This window comes from Peromyscus leucopus, chromosome 8a (genome assembly GCF_004664715.2).
Source record: "Peromyscus leucopus breed LL Stock chromosome 8a, UCI_PerLeu_2.1, whole genome shotgun sequence".
NCBI lineage: Eukaryota > Metazoa > Chordata > Mammalia > Rodentia > Cricetidae > Peromyscus > Peromyscus leucopus.
Window position 1 is genome coordinate 53,467,923 of NC_051085.1, and position 20,961 is coordinate 53,488,883.

The 20,961-nt window shown below is 49.2% G+C and overlaps 1 protein-coding gene across 7 annotated transcripts in view; it reads right to left on the bottom strand.

The window, feature by feature from the left end:
- Positions 1-20,961, bottom strand: part of Pde10a (phosphodiesterase 10A) — a 445,668-nt gene that overhangs the window by 6,249 nt on the left and 418,458 nt on the right. For all 7 annotated transcript variants that reach the window (XM_028866641.2, XM_028866647.2, XM_028866646.2 and 4 more), the window contains 8 exons: positions 19,573-19,715; positions 18,314-18,397; positions 15,383-15,533; positions 12,326-12,481; positions 10,188-10,360; positions 5,288-5,399; positions 2,655-2,735; positions 808-896 (listed from right to left, as the gene is read on the bottom strand). In XM_028866641.2, the coding sequence (XP_028722474.1) occupies positions 808-896; positions 2,655-2,735; positions 5,288-5,399; positions 10,188-10,360; positions 12,326-12,481; positions 15,383-15,533; positions 18,314-18,397; positions 19,573-19,715 (989 nt within the window). The remainder of the gene's footprint in view (positions 1-807; positions 897-2,654; positions 2,736-5,287; positions 5,400-10,187; positions 10,361-12,325; positions 12,482-15,382; positions 15,534-18,313; positions 18,398-19,572; positions 19,716-20,961) is intronic.

The window sequence follows — 20,961 nt, forward strand, 5'->3', positions numbered from 1 at the left end:
GAGGAGGCTAAGCACCCCCAAGAGGAAGGGCGCCCGCCCAAGCCTTCTCTCTTGCACTCACAGTCCCTGCTGCGGTTTAGGCCAAGCCCCTTCCCTGACAATCACCTGAGCAGACAACTCTGTCCTCAGATGCAGTGGTGGACACTCCTGTGCACAGGGACAGGGCCTCCTGCTCTGTCTGGAGGGAATGAATGGGCATGCTCTCCTCATACACTATGTATGTGTATAAGGTCACCGTAGGAGACGCATGGGGGCTCTGAGATTTGTGGCGGGCATGTTTGAGTGTCTGCAGGCCACACTGGGTGTCGGAGCCTACAGGGTGCTGCCTGGCAGGGGTCTGGGAGTCGGGGTCCCGTCAGCACAGACCACGGACAGGACGTTCACAGGAGAGAGCCACTTACGGTAAGAGGTACACTGCCTTCAGGGAGACGCCTCATGCCTGGCTCACAAGGAGCCCAGGGGAGACCCCTACTCTGAGGGGTCCTGTGCACACAGCTCTCCTCTGACCTGCCCTGGTCCATGGCATGGGTGGGGTACCATTTGTCCTGTCTGAGCTACAGAACAGGCTGCCTTAGCGTCAGCTAGTGTCTGAGATCCAACTCTAATTAAAAGAAAAAAAAAGTTAAGAAAGCAAAGTGGGGTTCTCATCCCTGAGGAAACCAGCCAGCTGGGCCCATCCAAGACCGACCGCACACGGTAAATGGACAGCAGAGCAAACACACAAGCTTCAGATCAGAAGATTCCCTACAGACTGTGCATACCACACTACCACACGCCCACAGGCTGGTGAGTGAATGCTGTGCCTACCTGCAGGCCTTCAGCAGCGGCTCTGTGGGCGGGAGGATCTGTGTCAGCGTGGTGTAGCAGGGAATAGCCACGGCATTGTAGAATCCAAGCTGCCGCAGAGGGAGGTCGGGAAACGATACAAGGTCACGGTTAGGATGTTGATGCTCCCACTGTCCCTGAAGCCTAAGTATGAATGTGCTGTGTGCTGTGTGTGTGTGTGCTGTATGCTGTGTGTGGTGTGTGTGGTGTGTGTGTGTGTGGTGTGTGTGTGTGTGCTGTGCTATGTGTGTGTACTGTGCGCTGTGCTTTGTGTGTGTGCTGTGTGTATGCCGTGTGTGTCACATATCATGTGCTGTGTGCTGTGTGTATGCTGTGTGTGCTGTATATTGTGTGCTGTGTGCTGTGTGCACTGCGTGTGTACTGTGTGATGTGTGATGTGTATGTGTGTGCTGCATGTGCTGTGCTTTGTGTGTCTGTGCTGAGTGTGTACCGTGTGCTATGCCTATGCCGTGTCTTCTGGGCCCTGAGAGGACCAGCGCTGCCTAGCTGACAGACCGTTCAGATGGATGACGAGGACACACACACACAAATCCCTAATACACTGCTGCAGTGCACACCCACGGGACTCAAAACTTGAGTGAGTTAAACGGGTTAAACTAGTCAGGCTAGAATCCAAGGCCTGTGGAGATCCTGTGCTAACGTGACCGCTGCCCTGTGGACATCGCAGTCAGGCCCACAGTCCTTCCCCTGGCCTGCTCTCTTCCCGCTCAGCATTCAGGGGCAGCTGACGTCACTTCTGGTTTTCTTCTGTGACCTTGAGCCTTGTGCCATCGCCACCCTCCCTCAGACTTGTGCCCTTCAGCTCAGCTCTCTCTCTCCCTCTCCCTCTTTGAGATTTTGACATTACCCTGCCTACCTAGTGAAGAGCGGACATGGATCACTGTAAGGCTGCCCAGAGCCCAGACCACTGCCCTCCACTGGGGACCTCACTGGCTCCCTCACTAGCCCTGCAGCTTCTTTAGGGAGCAGAAGCAGCAGCGGTTCTGAGTGGTTCCGCTTTGCTTTCTCCTGCGGTAGTTGGGGTCACAGCCTTCATGCGAGGGCAATGCTCAGACATTTCCGCTTTGGACATAAGTCTGAGACAGCGTCTCTCTCGTCTACAGTCCAGGTGGACCCGGCACTCACGAACCTCCCGCCACAGGCTCCCGGGGGCTGGGGCTGCGGGGATGAACCACCTCAGCAGGTCTGTTTGTAGTTTCATAGCACGCACAGGTGTTTTCTTATTCTAAATCTGAGCAAGGGGTCACTGGGCTACAACACCCGAGAAAAAGATTATGTCCCGGAGAACGGAGTACTTCACTGTCCTGACAAAATATCCTCACGGTGATCAATTTAGAATTTAGAAGCATTGTAAAGTATTTGTGGGTCTCAGAGCTATTTAAAACTCCCTCATGCTACAAAAAGAATCCCTCTTTTGGCAAAGCCCAATCTATTTTAAAAGGAACTATCTTTCGGATTGAGAATCCTAAAACGGAATCCTTTTTTGGACAGACTCTGTTACAAATGTTTAGAAAGATTTTGTTAGATCCCTTCCTTAATGACAAGATGTATTTCAAACAATTTCAGAACCAAAGGTAAAACAGGGAACAAAAGAAGCAGTGGAGGGGAGGAGAGGCAGGTGTCTGCACCCCAGAGTGGCCAGGACCCCAACAGGTTCCCACAAACCCAGGAACCAGACAGAGCACACGAACAGGGAGCTCTGCGTTTGAGAACTGTCTATACAGGGCTCCAAACCACCAAGTTCCATAGACAGATGATGGGAAGACAGACAGACAGACAACCACAGAGACGGCTCTTGTCCTCTGTACCTGTCCTTGAGGGACCTCGTCCCGCTTGTCTCTGTCCATCATCGGGATGGGTTGTATGCCCAGCTTCTTCATCTCATCTCCCTAGAATAGACAGGGGGAAAATATCCGTGGTTTTCAAAGAGTCACACAAAATTCTGGTGTTCATGAAATTTTTCTTTAAAATGTCTCATGCCCCAAGAGACATGTGGTCAAAGCAATGGCAATCGTGTGTCACTGTCTGGTACTGTGCTCTGACACTCTTTTTTTGCCAAGTTCCTAGACACCCAAACGTCTCCTCTGGTGCCACCGTACAGGAGGAGGGGTGAGAGGTATGAAAAGGCTACCTCGGCTTCCTCTTCAAACGGTTCTTCCTTTGTGTGAAATGGGGGAAGCTGGGCATGACCGGTACTGACGGAGGGATGGTGAGCAGCTTGCCGAAACTGTCACTGAGGATCCAGGATGGCTGACACACCACTGGGTACCGCATTCCTGCTGTGCGTGGACGCTGTAAGGGACTTCCCGAACACTAGACTTTGGGATGAGTGTTTGTATCATTCCACTTGCTCCTCTAGAAATGCTACAAGATGCTCACAGCATCCTTACAGCTCTTAGAAAGTTACTAGCTTCTGTTTTGTTAAAGTTTGTTGAAATCTTCTTAATGATGCACACTTCTTCATTTAAATGAACGTTTTCCCCCCTTTGGAAATCACAACCCTACACTGAAACCTTCTAGGATTCCTTAAAGTCAGAAAGGAGTTCCTATACCCCTCACTTAAAGCACTGTGCCCTACAACTTGCCCTGTACCGCCCAGGTCCTCAAAGCTCCAACGCTTCAGCTCCACGCTTTAAATTCAGAAACTGGATGGCCGGGCGTTGGTGGCGCACGCCTTTAATCCCAGCACTCAGGAGGCAGAGCCAGGCGGATTTCTGTGAGTTCAAGGCCAGTCTGGACTACCAAGTGAGCTCCAGGAAAGGCGCAAAGCTACGCAAAGAAACCCTGTCTCGAAAAACAAAAACAAACAAAAAAAAAATTCAGAAACTGGTGGGTCCCGCTGCTCTCTTCTCTGTCCACATGGGTGAAGCCTACCAAGTGTCTGCCCAGGATGACGTCACAAGTCCAAGGAGGGAATGGGCTCCTCGATAAGCGGCGTCAGTGTGTGCCTAGAGCAGCATGACGCTGGAAAGGAAACCCAGGGATGTGGGACAAGCAAGGGACAGGCACCCAACGAGTGGCTTCAACGGCTGAAGGGAGCAGAGGCAGGCTATGGAAGTGGGGGGGGGTGAAGATCTGAATCCCGTGCTTGTGGGAAGCTCTGACGGGGGGGGGGGGGGTGCTGACTGCCCAGGGCTACATCCTGAGGGCCGAAGCAACTGCGCTCTGGGGCCACGTGCAGGCTTCATCATGGCTACTCCTTCTGAAAGGCATGGAGAGGAATGTGGAGGTGGGAGAGGGGTAGAGGAGCAGGCTGCAGCATGGTGGGAAGGGGAGGAGGCACCGGACTTCGGGGGGGGGGGGGGTGCGGTAAATCAACTCACAGAACCCGGAGACTACTCGTGACTCCTCCCACGGACAAGGTCCGGGAGACTGCCTACAGCGCTTGGATGGAGCTTCATCCACCCTGGACTGGGTGATCGGCAAGGGGTATGCAGGGAGGGAACCTATACTGTGTGCCTGTCACACCTCCCTTCACAGCTTAGCATTCAAACGTTGATGGAAAAGTATGATCTGCATAGTATGTAAAACCTGGTGTAACAATGGTCCAGCTTTCCCAGGTGGTGTTTACAGACTGTACTGCAGCTCACACATGCACCCGAGCTGACCGTGAAGGATTAGTGCCCTTGAGACCTGTGTATCTCACTTTCATTAATTAAGCATGACAGGTTCTGTTACAAAAAAAAGTGCACATGTGCATGCGTGCGTGTGTGCGTGCGTGTGTGCATGCGCTCTAGAGCAGTGGTTCTCAACCTTCCTAATGCTGAGACCCTTTTAGTACAGTTCTTCATGTAGTGACCCCCCAACCATAAAATTATTTTCGTTGCCACTTCAGAACTGTGATTGCTACTGTTATGAATAGCTGTGTTTTCTGACGGTCTCAGAAAACCCCTGTTGAAGAGTGATTTAATTCCTAGAGGGATCTTGACCTACATGTTGAGAACCACTCTCTAGAGGCTGGCTGCCCTACAGAAGGCAGAACCTGAGCTGGCCACTGAGCACACCTATGTCTTATGCCAGAGGCAAACAAGGCTGACGCTCCCCAGTTCCTCACCGGTGAGAGATGCAGCCCGGGGCTTCGGAACCCTCCGTGCCCAGTGTACATTTAAAGCAGCATCCAGTAATACACACCCAGTGAGCAAAGGTCAGCTGTCAGGAAAGGAAAATTCCCACAGCAACGCTCAATGAGCACGGTCCCCAGCTCTTTCTGTGGGGGTCAGGGAACTCGCCCTTAGTCGGGTAGACTGCAACAGAGTTCTCGCTGCATGGTTATAACTGCTAAATTCGTCATGGTGTGTGACCGACCACAGCTGTCCAAGGTGACTGTTAACATGACCAATCAGGTATCAGGTAGAGTGACTAGCCACCGAGTTTGATTTCTGCTGGAACACCTTCCCACTTCTCGGTCATGTCTGAGTAAATACGAGAATCAAGGACATACCTCAGCCCAGAATTCTGCGTAGATGTCATTTGCTGTGAGTTTTGTAACTGGCCATAGCTTCGTCACAGAGCAAAGATCGCAGGCAGTCATCATCAACCCGATTACACGGTCTCTAGAAGACAACAGAAAACTGGTGAATGCAGTATTTGCACCTTGCCTGGAGACCTATGGGGGGCAGGGTGCAGGCATCATCGGGAATAAGGTTTGCCTGTGCATTACTTCCTGATGACCGAAAGAGCATTAAGAAGCAGAACCATGTAGTCTGGCAGGTATGTCAGCAACATAGAATTAAAGGGCAGAGTGGCTTTAGTGGCGGGCGACATGAGGCCCTTCTACCCCAAGTCACACAGGAGTGTGCTCCGTGCTCCTGGTGCCTCGGTATCCCTGCTTGAACAAACACAGCAGGCAGCATTCTGTTACCTTCCAGATTATCTGGTCCCCCTCAGAGCTATGGGCCAAGCTTTCATTTCACAGACTCTGCAAGTTTAATGTCACCTAAAGAGAAAACCTGGCCTATGTTTTCATCCTATATCCATAAAGTCTGAGATGTACAAAAATGCTAAACTTCTTCAAGGGAGAAGCAGCATGAACAGGGTCAGGCGAGGACTTGGGTTTCCAATGGGTTTGCTTGCAGGCAGAGTGGGGTGGACCATGTTCCTCCAAGGCCATGCTGTTTAGCAAAAGCATGTTCAAACTCAGACTCTGCCAAAGCAAGGAGTTTTCCACTTAGCTTCTTGGTATCTACAGCGATGCACGGCACGTCCAACTTGCTATTTGCCTAAGTACAGCTAAATCTTTTCTCTTAAAGAAAAACAACAATTGCTTAAAAACTCCAAGAAACATATTCCCTGTGACTTCCCTGAGTTTTCTGCAGTGATACTTAGCGTGGCGAAGTGAAGTAAGAAATTATAATATCCTGCCCTTAACTGGAGAAAATAACATCATTTATAAAGACCAATCATCACCAGAGACACAGAACTGTGCCAGAGCTGAGATAGCACCGGCACTTCCGGTTCACGTGTCCTCAGTGGACCAATGGAGGCGGTTTGTCAGGATCATCTGTCAAGGTTGCGGAGGGCTCTCACAAGAGTTCTCACGACAGGTTCCTGACTGCCACATCACAAAGTGCTGTGTGCCATCGGCCCATCTCCTTTCGTTCTCTCGCTGGCAGCCTGGCTTTTCAGAGGGAACGTCCAGAGGGCTCGTGCCATCCGCTACAGGTCGGGGCGGATAACTGAGGGACACTTAACAATCACGTATAGCTGCCTGTCATTCCTTTCTCAATTAGTAAGTGCATTAGACAGACGGAGACCATGAAAACTAGCATTATATTTACAAATAATTCTTTCATGAAACTGAAATGAGTCAACCTCACTCAATGAATTGTCACCAAACCCCCCCCAATGTTTTTATGCTAAATGGTATAATAAGGTTTAATCTGGAAAAAAAATATTTCTCATTTCAGAACTCTGTAAAAGCAATGATAATAGCACTGGGTTTTGTAGAATGTGTAAACCTTTCCCACTGGAAATAACCCCACACGGAAAACTGCTGGTGTAGGGATCAGAACTGTCAGAATTATTTAGACAACACAGTGCAGAGTTGTTATTTTATTGCTCACGAGGAAGTAAACAGCCTGGAGATTTGGCATGGGTCCATATTAAGTATAATTGCTGTTTTCATTCATAATTATAAATCAGTTAGATGGCCATGATCACTCAGAAATGCCAGAATGGATGTTTTATTCTGTTTATGAATGGAATTAGACCTCAGCCCTGAAAGCATTCTCTGGGACAGCTGTGCCCCCAGTGGGGTTTGTTCAGGATGCACTCTGGCATAACCTCACGGGGACCAGTCTTTCACCGCAAACCAACTCAGAACGCCATGTGCTCACAGTCCCTTGGAAACTTCAAGCACTCTGGCCCCATTCACTTAACCCAACAGTTCTGGATCCTGCTCTGCTCTCACAGAAACTTCTTGTTGGGAAAGGCAAATAACACATGTAATTGTATCAAAAAACCTATAGGGTAGGCAAAAACAAACCACAAAACATAGCTCATGACTTGAAAGTCACATGATATTTTTGGAAAATGGCACTGTACTCCTCTTTCAAGTAAATAATTAAATGCAATACAGCTCAACTAAAATGGCGAGTGGATATTTATAATTGGGAAAATCTCTAGCAGATTACCCATTTGCTTCTGAAACATTTACAGTGAAGGGGTGCAGGCCTGTGACGCCCTGTAACTCATTTGAAATGGCACAGCGAATCAGAAAAGGGACACACTAGTGACTTCCTTAATATCTAGGCAACAGGAGTGCACAATCGACCATGTCACTTTCCTGCCAGCCCTGAGGTGTACACACAAAACATTCAGAAAAGAGAGTTACTCAGTGACAGCCTCCTGCAGCATTCCTAAATAAATAAATGAATACATAAACGCCAGGTGGAGATTACCCTGCCGATCTGTAAGATGAACTGCAGCATAATGCAGATATGGACTGCAGGGGGGGATCAGAGGGCTAGCAGAGATGCTTCAGGAGACCTCCCAGGTTACAAAACACTGAACATATTCAACTCAGTGGGGGGAAATGGATTAGCCATTAAGTGATGCCGATTTAATACATCAAGAAGAAATAAAAATATAACTCTATTGATTTAATACACGAAGAAGAAATAAAATATAACTCTACTAATATAATAATTCAGAGCTAAATATAAAAGTTGAACTAGAAAACACGCACACACAAATGTATGAAGTATTTGCACTGCTGTGGGGTTGGGTAAGAACAAGTAACAGGTGCGGCTTCATGAACTGAGGTTTCTTTGTTCCCCACAGAGAATCTGGGGCTACAGTGTCACTTGCTAATAGAGGGTTTGCCTAGCATGTATGAGGCCCTGGGCTCCATCCTCAGACCACAGAGAGAGAGAGAGAGAGAGAGAGAGAGAGAGAGAGAGGGAGGGAGGGAGGGAGGGAGGGAGGGAGGGAGGGAGGGAGAGAGAACGAACATAATAAATTTTGTAAATCACCTAAAAGTATCTGTGAAAAAGAACACAGAAGTTCGGTATCACCAGCAAAAGATAGGCCAGACATGAGCAGACGGCACAGCAGCGCACAGGGCAGTCGGCAAGTGTGAGACGCTTCCGTGCAGCCGACAAGAGTGCACGGAACAGTTCTCACCCTCGTGTTAGAAGATGTGTGGATTCCTAGCATGTTTGTGTATGTATATTTCTAGCAATATATGCCATGTATACTTATTTTTTTATTTCATGTACATCCGTGTTTTGTCTGCTTGCGTGTCTGTGCACCATGTGCCTTCCTGTCACCCTCAGAGGCCGGAAAAAAACACTGGTTGGGAGCTGCCATGTGGGTGCCGGGAACAAAACCCAGGTCCTCTGCGAGAGCATCCAGTGCTCTCAGCCACCCAGGCATCTCTCCAGCCCTATGCCGTGGACTTTCAAGGCCCATAGGAGAGATCACATGAGCAAAGTTTATTGCATCATTGTTGATAGTGGAAAATTCTAGAAACTGTCACCGTCAACCTGGAGAGGAACCTTTACAACTATGTGTGTTACACGGTGTTATAGATCTTTTGAAAAGGAACGGAAAGGCACGTGGCTGAGTACACACTGCAGGCACACTGTGACACCTCTGGAGGAACAGAATGGACAGGGGACGACATCATAGCAAGCACATGGCATCTGAGGGCCGTGGCAAAAATGGCGCTCTCTCTTTCCCGCGCATACTTCTTCGTCCTGAAGTTTGTTAGGACAGACAAGCGTTACCTTCAAAACTGTTAACCAACACAAATCAGTCACGGCTAATTCACGCCACCAACACAGAGGCCCATACGCATTAAGCATGAAAAATAGATTTTTCAATTTGATGTTTAAGTTTTCTATATTAATATATTAATTATTGTGACTATTTAGTTAAAAATAACTGAATACATCCAAGGAAAAAGTAGAAGGGTGGGTTTCTGAACCCATGCATACTTCATGAGGGTCAGATATCTCTCTGAAGGCGCCATAAAGAGAGTGCAAACAAACACCTGTCCCCGCGCAGGGTTTAAGCACAGGAACCACACACACTGTGAGCCGAGGAGACTTGAAGCACATTGCCCCTGTGAACTGCAGGGAGGCAGAGCAGGAGGAACTAGAGGTACCAATGGCCCCTTAGGAACTTTGTCAGCAATGGCTCATGTAGTCCTGGCAAGGTCTTGCTGTGTGTGAGAGAGGAGGAGGACCTCCCCTGTAGTTCTTCCGAAAGACGGCTCCACACACGGTTTAAGTTTTGAGCCTTGCAGAATGTGGACAAGCCCTGGCGTGAAGGGAAATTTGCACAGCCACTGCTGGCTGAGACACCCACATCATTACAAGTATGTCCTTGACTCCGAAGAGCTGGGCTCCGGTTCTACCCATTTGCTTTACATCCGGGCACCCGAGTGAACTTCTAGACCATCCTCTAGAAAGAACTCTTGAGATCAGGGTCTGGATGGAACCCAGAAGAGATAGAGGCAGAACCAGTAAGTAGCTATCCGTGCGCCTTAGGGTGAAGATAGCCCCACCCAGGAGTGATTGACTGGATACAGATAATCACAACAGTGAATGCTGTGGGCTACCTGAGAACCATCCAGGCAGGAGGCAGGTGAGTGGCTCACAACACACTGGCCATGAATCTGAATCCACTTTGCAAACCATCCTTGGGAGAAATGGCAGAACCACCACCAAAACGCCCATCCCCAGAGGGACACCCTTCATGTGTCCTCCATGGAGCAAGCTCGAGCGCACGCGCGCGCGCACGCGCGCACACACACACACACACACACACACACACACCCCAAATTACAGTTCTTGATTCAGGCATCAGGCTCGTAGCCTTTGCCATGCCATCCTTACCGATGTGACTGGTTGTGGAGGTTCAGCGACCCTGCCTGGTACATCTCCTCCAGCTGCTTCCTGTTCCCGAAGTACAGGGCGAGGTCAGTGGCGATGATGGCTTTGCGGATGATCTCCAGCACCTGCTCGTACTCGCTGGAGCTCAGGGTGGAGAAGATGTTGTGCCCTTCCAGCTATAGAGAGACCAGAGGAAAACCGCCCGTGGCGGCCATGCCTAGGCTCAAGGCATCAACAGGTATTTGAAAGTTATGGACAACAAACAATGCCAAATGTCACCGAAGAACAAGTTCGGGGAAACAAAGGGACTGTTCAGTTGTAATGGCAGAGCCATTGCTTATGTGGACCATTTTACCCACAGGATACCACTTGCTACCACAAACCCCAAGTGACTTTACTATCTTACTTGTGTGTGCGCGCGCATTTATAGTGATGAGGCTAGGAATCATAAAATACTGAAGTTCCCAGCAGCTTTTTCTTTGGGGCCAGTGAATTGTCATTTCCTGCTGTACTGAAACTCATGCTTAGAAAACCATTATATCCTCAACCACGTCAGGTCCCACCATAAATGGCAAACCACTTGGCTGTAGCTTATGAGATGCAGACACATTAGGGACAGCCACTGAAGGTCCAGGAATGTCCAATGGAAAGAGAAAAACTTCAAGAGACAAAAAAAAAAAAAAAAAAGAAATCCAAGAGGTATGAACACTGAGGTACTCAGCGATAGCTAAAAGGGGTGTAAGGCTGTGCCCCCAGGCTATGTGGGGGTGTCATGAGATGATATTACCGGAGAAGGATGCCTACACCAAGCCAGAAAAACAGGACGCCCTGGCTGCAGCAGAGGGTATAATTTGGGTTTACAGATAAGTGGTAGACACTGTGGCTCTACCATAGTAGAAGCCATCCACAAAAGACTTGGGCATCAAGTGGAAGCCAGGAAAGTAGAAAGGGACCGTTGTTGGGGGGATTTACTCATAGAAGGCAGGAGAGCAGACTGTGGATTAAACTGACTGTGGAGAGGTGGGGTGCTTGGGGTGCAAAGGCTTATGCTTGGAGGAGCGCAAGAGTATGGAAGAAGTCAAAGGGTAGCCCAAAGGAAGGTATGACCGTCTGAATGAAAATGGTCCCCACAGGCTCACAGGGAGTGGTATCGGGAGGCGTGATGTTGTTGGAGTGGGTGTGGCCTTGTTGGAGGGAGTGTGTCACTGGGGGCGGGCTTTGGGGTTTCAGATGCTCAAGCCAGGTCCAGTCTCTCTCTCTCTCTCTCTCTCTCTCTCTCTCTCTCTCTCTCTCTCTCTCTCTCTCTCTTTCCTCTCTCCTCTCCCCTCTCCCCTCCCCTCTCCCCTCTCTCCTCCCCCTCTCTCCTCTCTCCTCTCTTCTCTCTCCCTCCCTCCTGCTGCCTGTGGATCCAGATGTAGAACTCTCAGCTGCCTCCCCAGGACCACATGTGCCTACATACTGCCATGTTTCCTGCCATGGGCTAAACCTTTGAAACTGTAAGCCGGCCCCAGTTAAATGCTTTCTTTTGTAAGAGTTGCTACGGTCATGGTGTCTCCCCGCAGCAACAGAACTTTGACTAAGACGGAAAAGCATATGAAAACCTACTACTTCACAATACAATTGAAAATGTAAGGGAAGGGATGAGAAGAGAGTGAGGAACACTGGGGGTGTGGAGGATGAGGAGAAGGGGGAGGAAGGGTGGTAGGTGGGTTAACCTAAGCCTTATGGAAACCCAAGAATTAGAAAGCTAACTCCGAAATATAACTTTTAAAAAGAGTTCAAATAGAGGCATTCTGCATGGGTGGACAAGGCCACCCCCAGAAGCCATGGACTATGAAATAAAGCCACACTGCCAGGTGTGGGATACCTCCCTACAAGTTATTTTGGTCGGAGAGGCCTCAGAGTTCTCCAAAACAACAGCTAGCACTGTTGGTTACCCACATAACGAGCCTGTAAGATCCTGGTGCTGAAGACACCACGCACTGGCTATGGGCTATAGAGAAACCAAGCTTGGGTGATAACACCCTAAAAACGACTTGCGATAAGCATAAACTAGCACAGGAACCTGCAGCTGCCGAGTGCCAGCAGACTCCCTTAGGAACAACCCCCCCCCCCCCAGACACTGCAGCCCGGCACCTCACCTGCAGGATGGACACTGTCTGGGAGAAGTGGTGCTGTTCCATGGTGGAGGTGGAGTACAGTGCGGCCAGGGGGTGGTCGAATTTCTGCAGGTAGCTGTTACTGAAGCCCCTGTGGTCCAGGTCGTGACACAGACATGCAATCAGCAGGCCTTTGCGCTTGAAGAGAGAACAGAATGTAGACATGTTTAAAAACATGGCACGGAGACACCTGGAGACTCACAGCTTACATTCACATCATATTCATCTCTGCCACTGATATATCCAAAGTCCCAGGAGTCCTTGGAATCACAAACTTTTTGGAACCCCGTTCTTTGTTGTTCTGCAATGTGAACTTGACAAGCAAATGAGTTTTCCTCTAACTCTGGAGTAGGGGCAAGGGGTACTAGATGCACCAAAGCCTTATGGGCAAGCTCAGCCATGCATGCAGCAGGCAGCTTGGGTGCTCCTAGCTCTAACAAGGCCACCGCTTTTCTCAGCCAATACACACAACGTGTGAACAGAGGACATGTGAAAACAGCACACGGCACTGGAATAAGAAAAATGCTGTGGAGCCCAAGGGAGGCAAGCCTGGACTAAAGAGAGCAGCCTGGGCCAGGCCCAGTAAGAGCCGGACACCAACAGAGACCTATGAGAGGAAGGGAGGAGGCAAGATGGTGTTTGAGAAGATCACGGTAGAAGAGCACACCTGAGCAAGGTCAGGAGCAGGCTGGAGACCGAGGGCGGGGTACAGGGTCCTCACACGGACCTCACATTCCAGATGACAAGGAGCAGAGTGGAGGGACTCGGGGACAGCAGTGTCTGCCTCTAACTGGCAGTTTCAGAAAACTGTCCAGTTGTGTGTAAGGCATTCCCTAGGAGGGTCTGCAATAATCAAGGGAGGGCCAAGGAGGGTGAGAGCAGGACACTGACAGAAGTGTGAAAGGTGTGAGCAAAGTCTGAACGCGGTTCACAGGCACTCCAGTGGGCTCCCTTGACTGGCTGTGAAAAGCTAGGCGAGCAAGGTCAAGTGTGATTTTTTTTTTTTTTTTTTTTTTTGGTTTTTCGAGACAGGGTTTCTCTGTGTAGCTTTGCGCCTTTCCTGGGACTCACTTGGTAGCCCAGGCTGGCCTCGAACTCACAGAGATCTGCCTGCCTCTGCCTCCCGAGTGCTGGGATTAAAGGCGTGCGCCACCACCGCCCGGCAAGTGTGATTCTTATTAAGGACACCAGTAGCAGGTGTGGGAAATCCTGCCAGTGGTGCAGTTGAGTAGACCATCGGGGTCCAGGTCAAGAGTGGCGTGAAACTCTTAAGTGATGGGCAAGTGGAAACTGGGTGGGCAGCTGCTTGAGCCTCAGACTGGCCTTGCATGGAGAAAGGAAATGGTGGAATTCACCAAAGCCCTGTGAGGAGAGGAAGGTGAAATTCTGAGGAATCATGAACTCCAGCTCTAAGGAGCCTGAGGAAAGAGGTTCCCAAAGCAATCTGAGGGAGGAGTGGCCACTGTGGCCCCGGGAAAGCCGTGACTGCAAAAGGAAAAAAATGTTGAAAGTCTCCCCAACTAGAATACGAATGTCAACAGAAGAAAAAATTATTCATATGAACAAAAAGCGTATTTCATTCGAATCTTTGGAGGAAGTCGATAATCTATTGTTAAATTCTGCTGCAACTAAAGATTATTTTGGAAAACAAATAAGCAAGAACCAAGGATAGAGTTTGCTCCTCTGCATGCCTGTGCATGTGACTGTAGTATATATGCATGGGGTGGGGGGACACACACTTGTGTGCCAATGTGAAGGCTAGGGAAGGACACCGGATGCCCTGCTCTATTGCTTCTTGCTTTATTTCTTTGTGACAGGGTCTCTCAGTGAACTTGGAGCTGCACTGGTAGCCAGGAAACCCCAGCAATACCCATCTCTCTGTCTCCCACAGTGCTGGGTTAAATGGCGCACAGCCATACCCACAGCTTGTGTGGGTAACTGGGATCTAATTCAGGCCCTCAGGCTCCCACAGTCAACTCACACCTACTGAACCACCTTTCCAGCCCCCCTTTTTTACTGGGTTTGAGGTGGTACTTTTCTCCACTTCTGGAATCCACCTTCCATGATTTCTGTTTCAACTATGACTTCGGTCTGACAGGGTGGCAAGGGCACAGGGTGAATCTATTTTGAGTGTGACCTTGGAGAAAGCAAAATGTATTATATCAGAGGTGGGGGTGCTGTCCTTTGCAGTCAGAAGTGTGACACAGCTTTACAGGGAGAAAAGAGGCCTGGGTTTGTGGTGTCAGTGACACCACCAGGCTGGGAGCCCAAAGGGACGTGCTCAAGGTCTGGCTGTCTAGTGGGCTCAGCATCACTGGTGCTCAGGCGCTAATTCCCACCACTCAGCATTTGGCTGGTAGGGTGCTACGGTAGCTGAATGAATGAGGAGGTTCCAACCCTTCTGACTCTGGAATTGTGAAATCCTCCAGTACAGCATCGACTCTGGGTATGTGGAGCCCGGGGAGCTGGCTGTGTACCCCAAAGACTGTTCCCAAATGGCACTAATGTCTTAACTAGTATATACTAAGTGCTCGCTGTTCTGAAATCATCCAGAGAAGTCTATGTTATCCAGTGCATATGGGCAACAAGAAAAATTCACTCTAGACGGGTGGTGGTAGTGCATGCCTTTAATCCTAGCACTCGGGAGGAAGAGGTGGGCGGATCTGAAAATTCAAGGCCAGGCTAGTCTACAAATCCAGTTCCATGACAGCCAGGGCTACACAGAGAAACGCTGTGTCTTGAAAAACAAAAATATAAACAAAAAAGAAAGAAAGAAAAGAAAAATTTATTTAGTTAAATACATGCAGGGCCTATCAGCTTTAACAAGAAAGAAAGAAAGAAAACACACACACACACACACACACACACACACACACACCTCCCTGGGGGGTATTTGGGTACAGTTGAAATTTCTAGATCAACATTTCCAATAAAGTGTGATTTATGTCTGGGTGCCGGCACTAAGTTCATGCTATAAAAGCACTTTGACCCAGGCATGGTATCACTGAGGTTTTCCGTTAGGAGGATGTGCACACCCACCTCGAGGTCTGTAAAAAGGCCGTAGTTGTTTTGAAGTATGGCATACATGCAGTGTGCCACCGTGACTGCATGTTTCCAGTTGTGGTAAGGAACCCGTCGATAGTTCTTCTTCACAGACATGATAAAACGACATAATTTTTCAAGTTCAAAGCTGTATGGAAAGGAGACTGTTAGGACTATGATGAGGCCAGCATAGCACCACACACTCCAGGCGAGCATCTCGCTGAGGTGTGCGCTGTCTGCTCCCTCACACGCCTGCAGGCTTCCTCACATACCTGTAGGCTCCTTCACACACCTGTGGACACCCTCAGACACCTGTGGATTCCTTCACCCACCTTTAGGCTCTCCCACACATCTATGGATTACTTCACACATCATCTTCTTTACACACCCATAGATTCCCTCAGATACCCGTGGACTCCTTCACACACATCTGGGCTCCCTCACACACCTGTAGACACCCTCATACACCTGTAGACTCCCTCACACACCTGTAGACTCCCTCACACACCTGTAGGCTCCCTCACACACCTGTAGACTCCCTCACACACCTGCGGGCTCCCTCACACACCTGTGGCCTCCCTCACATACCTGTAGACTCCCTCACACACCTGTAGACTCCCTCACACACCTGTAGACTCCCTCACATACCTGTGGACTCCCTCACACACCTGTAGGCTCCCTCACACACCTGTAGACTCCCTCACACACCTGTAGACTCCCTCACACACCTGCGGGCTCCCTCACACACCTGCGGACTCCCTCACACACCTGTAGACTCCCTCACACACCCCTGGGCTCCCTCACACACCTGTAGACTCCCTCACACACCCCTGGGCTCCCTCACACACCTGTAGACTCCCTCACACACCTGCGGGCTCCCTCACACACCTGCGGGCTCCCTCACACACACCTGTGGACTCCCTCACACACCTGCGGGCTCCCTCACACACCTGTAAACTCCCTCACACACCTGCGGGCTCCCTCACACACCTGCGGGCTCCCTCACACACCTGCGGGCTCCCTCACACACCTGTGGGCTCCCTCACACACCTGTGGACTCCCTCACACACCTGCGGGCTCCCTCACACACCTGTAGACTCTCTCACACACCTGTAGACTCCCTCACACACCTGTGGACTCCCTCACACACCTGCAGGCTCCCTCAAACACCTGTGGACTCCCTCACACACCTGCGGGCTCCCTCACACACCTGTAGACTCCCTCACACACCTGTAGACTCCCTCACACACCTGCGGGCTCCCTCACACACCTGCGGGCTCCCTCACACACCTGCGGGCTCCCTCACACACCTGCAGGATCCCTCACACACCTGTAGACTCCCTCACACACCTGTGGGCTCCCTCACACACCTGTGGACTCCCTCCTGGCCAACACAGCTCTGTAGTCTCTCCCTCTCCTTGTTCCTTCTGTAGCCAGAAAGCAGGAAAAGACCCAAGACCACCCAGACAGCTCCACTCTGCCAGTCAGCGTGCCATCTACCCTCTTACCCTCTACGGGCTCCTTGCGCTTACGAGCACTTCCTGTGCTCCGGAGAGCTCAGCCAGCCACATATAGCATCCTCCCGGCCAAAGGCAACCTCAGCTAAGGACTTCCAGGAGGCATGCTCAGATCCAAGCACATATTACAATACTCTCTGCACCCGGCCACACTTTCAGAATGAATCCAAGGCATTAAGGTACACCAATGATGCAGGTGGAAAACAGCCACACCCAAATCTATTCACACAGTACATGAAGGAGGAGGACCCTGATACTATTGTTCACTGTCACTGGATTATTATTACTTTTCTTAAATGAGACCCTACCCCTCTCAAAGTATGTTTAAGGCAGATTAAAAGACTAAGAGTTCATGAAACTTGGAGTATGCACAGCTTGTGTGTCCCTCATTGAAAACTTTCACTGACCCTGAAGTAAAAGGTCTGTCTTCTTAGGACTTCCAGCCAAACCCTTGACTGTCTACACAGCAGCCAGAGCTGCTGGTCCGGCGTTCACTACTGATAAAAGTAGAGAAGACACAGATCTCAAGAATGACTGTGTCGGGGGTTGGAGAGATGGCTCAGAGGTTAAAAGCACTGGCTGCTGCTCTTCCAGAGGTCCTGAGTTCAATTCCCAGCAACCATATGGTGGCTCACAACTATCTGTAATGAGATCTGGTGCCCTCTTCTGGCCTGCAGGCATACATGCAGGCAGAACACTGTATTCATAATTAATTAATTAATTAGTTAGTTAATTAATTAATTGATTAAAAGAATTGTGTCGTTCCAGAGAAACCAAAAGACTCTCACCTGGCTGAGTGCAAAGCATAAATATATGGCAACTGACCAGATACGGCCCTTGCATTTTCAGCCTCTGGGAGTGAGATACAAACCATCACACACAAAGTCACAGAACCACATTGGCCAGGACAGTTGGAGAGAGTAACAGCCTGTGGTCGCTGCCACATTTCCTGAGAGACTTCTCCTTTGTGCCTGGCCTAACAGATACAGATGGGACGCCAAGTGGATGCTACAGGCATGCGCACGGTCCAACGGCACTGCTTTAAGGGTGGATCCCGCCTCTTCCACTGCACGGCCTACATGACCTTAAAAGTCATTTTGGGATGTGTGACGGAGTGTAAGAAATGCCAGCATTACATTTTAGGTTACCCATTTCCAGGACAAAAAGCTAGACAGTTGTCTTGCTATGGCTACAGCCCAAGCGGCCAGGAAGTCAGCAGTCCCTGGAGCATTTGGAAAAGCTGCATGTTTGTCCAACAAGCTCAGCCGATTTTTGTTGGAATGTTTATTAAAATGTTGTATTTTACCGAAACTATACAAAGAACCTGGTTGGGTACAAGTGTGCAAAGGAGGTCACCATCCCCCCCACCCGCACCCCTATGTTCAAAAGGAATCACACAGGCCGCTCATACCAGGATGTCCCACAAGACTGATGGATCATGTAGACAAAGATTCCAGGCCACATGTTCTCGAAAGGACCGATGTCAAAGTGGAATCTGAAATGAGAGGAGTGGATCATTAGGTGCAATTAGGATGCGCGTGGCTGGCATGAAAATCGATACACCCCTTATCTACCCCAGTACTCAAAGGACATGGGTGGTCTGCCCCTGCCCCTGCCTTCCCTGCAACCCCTGACTGAAGGGAAGGGTTCCTGCAGGACTCTACAGAGTCATCTGTTCAAACAGCAGACACAGGTGTCATCGGGGTCATCAGCACTAACATATACACACAGCACACCATCCAGGGCACACAGGTGTCATCAGCACTAACATATACACACAGCACACCATCCAGGGCACACAGGTGTCATCAGGGTCGTCAACACTAACATATACACACAGCATACCATCCGCGGACATGGGTGTCATCAGGGTTGTCAACACTAACATATACACATAGCATACCGTCCAGGGACATGGGTGTCATCAGCACTAACATATATACACAGCACACCATCCGGGGACATGGGTGTCATCAGGGTTGTCAACACTAACATATACACACAGCACACTGTCCAGGGGACCTCATCAGAAGCAGCCTTCCATCTAAGCTGAAACATGAATTGAATAACTAACTCCTGAAGTTACCATACCAATAACTGCGTTCTCGTTTACTAATGTAATTACTAACCCCCAGCCAGAATGAGTAGTGTGGCAAAGGGGTGTGTTTCCAAATATAAGGCAAATGCCAGCGTGGGGACAGGGTGGCTGCCACAGGCATACCGTTGCCACAAGGCCCTGCCTCTCCAGACTTAAGTATGTTAGCCAAGCTCTGGCAAACGGGAGCACAAAGATGGAATCAATTGTCACTAAATTCTTTCATTTGGAAATTGAGATCTGGGTGTAACATTAAAAGTCATTTGGAACATGTGATAGAGTAAATAAAAATATGCCAGCATTTAGGTGACTGATTACAAATTTAGTTCCCTGACAAGGACTCACTAGACCCCCTGGCTGGCCTTGAGCTCTGAGTCCCTACTGCCTCAGCTTCCCAAGCGCTACCATCGCCGGCTTGGGCCACCATACGGGGCTTCCGTTTTAGTTTGTTATTTACGGTAAGCAGAAGGAGCCACACGTGAAACCACACGGGGCGCCCCCACAGTAACTATGGTTCTGACTCCACGGTCAGTTTTGCTTTAGTTCCTCCAGGGAAAATGGCACGAGATGCTCACAGCTCGATCTCTCGGGAGATGCGCGCCGGCAGGTGGAAGCGCATCAGGCCTTGCCACTCCTCTGAGGTGCAGATGCTGTGGTAAGACAGCTTCTCCATGGTAACCCTGTAGATGCACTCCGAGTGGCGGATCCTGTGGTACATCTGCAAGGCAAGAGGAAAGGGAATGGGGGACCAGTTAGGACAATATGGACAGCACTCTGGCGCTGGAGTTCAGACTTAGGATGAGAGCTATGGCTGAAATTTGAGAGACTCCCTGTTGCTCGCAGTCAAGACACATGGGAGCTGTGCACACAGACAACCTGAAGAGACAGCACTCATCTGGGTTCCATCTTCCTTAACAAATATCCTCTTACCCCATGTCGCCTCAGGGAGAGAAATCGATGCCTGTCTTTTCTATAATGCCCTATACTATATTTCCACTTAAATAACAAAAGAGTTAAACATAAAATGTGTATTATCAGTGAGTGAATGACTAAGATCTATGGCACTTCTGTATCTGTTAAAACAAACACTTTGATAATTACATGTCACCCAGAACATCAAACTGGCTTCCTTGGGAGGATTTCCTTTCTTTCTCTGATTTAATTGTATTTTTTTCCTTTCCTAAGTGAATTTGGGGTTTTCCAGCATTAGAGCAATGAATCCAAATGTGTGACAGATTTGTGCAATGTCCAGTATTGTGCCCATGGAGTAGGCACAGGAAGAGGTGACAGTGATGACAGACAGTTGAGGGTTTAGCATATAGCTAGTGGTGAGTGCTTGGCCAGCAGATGCAGGGGCCTCATCTGGAGAGAGGGGGTGCGGAGGGGACCTACTTGAAAATAAGGAGGTGCGGTTTATTGTCCTACTGAATTAGAAAGACCATGTGTACTTGTATGCATGCAAATATAGTTTTGCAATTATGCATGAATATGTGAGATAAAAATTTAAAAAGCAATGGAGCCAGTAAAAAGACCAATGTTTACATGTGTGAACTAGTAACTATGTAAGATTAATTTGGAGAGAAGCTATACGGGAAAAAAGAAACAAGCCCTTTACAAAAATTAATGTGTTGATTAGTGGCTTCTCCCATAGTTCACACTGTGTTGTGACATCGGTATAGTACAGCTTGTTTTCTACATGCAAGATTATGTCCATCATCTATGTCAGGATATGAATGACATATGCATTCTTGATATGCATCAAGAATCAAGATGTCTTTTATATCATCATCGAAAACTATTTGTCACAGTTCTTAGCAATCTCTGCTAGACCACACAGCTTTGGAAACTATGGCTTGTGACACCCTATGGGGTCAAATAACTGAGTGTAGCTGTAACACACAGTAGGCTGTTGTAACACACAACAACAACAACATAATTCATTACGAAGCAAAGGCACCACGAAT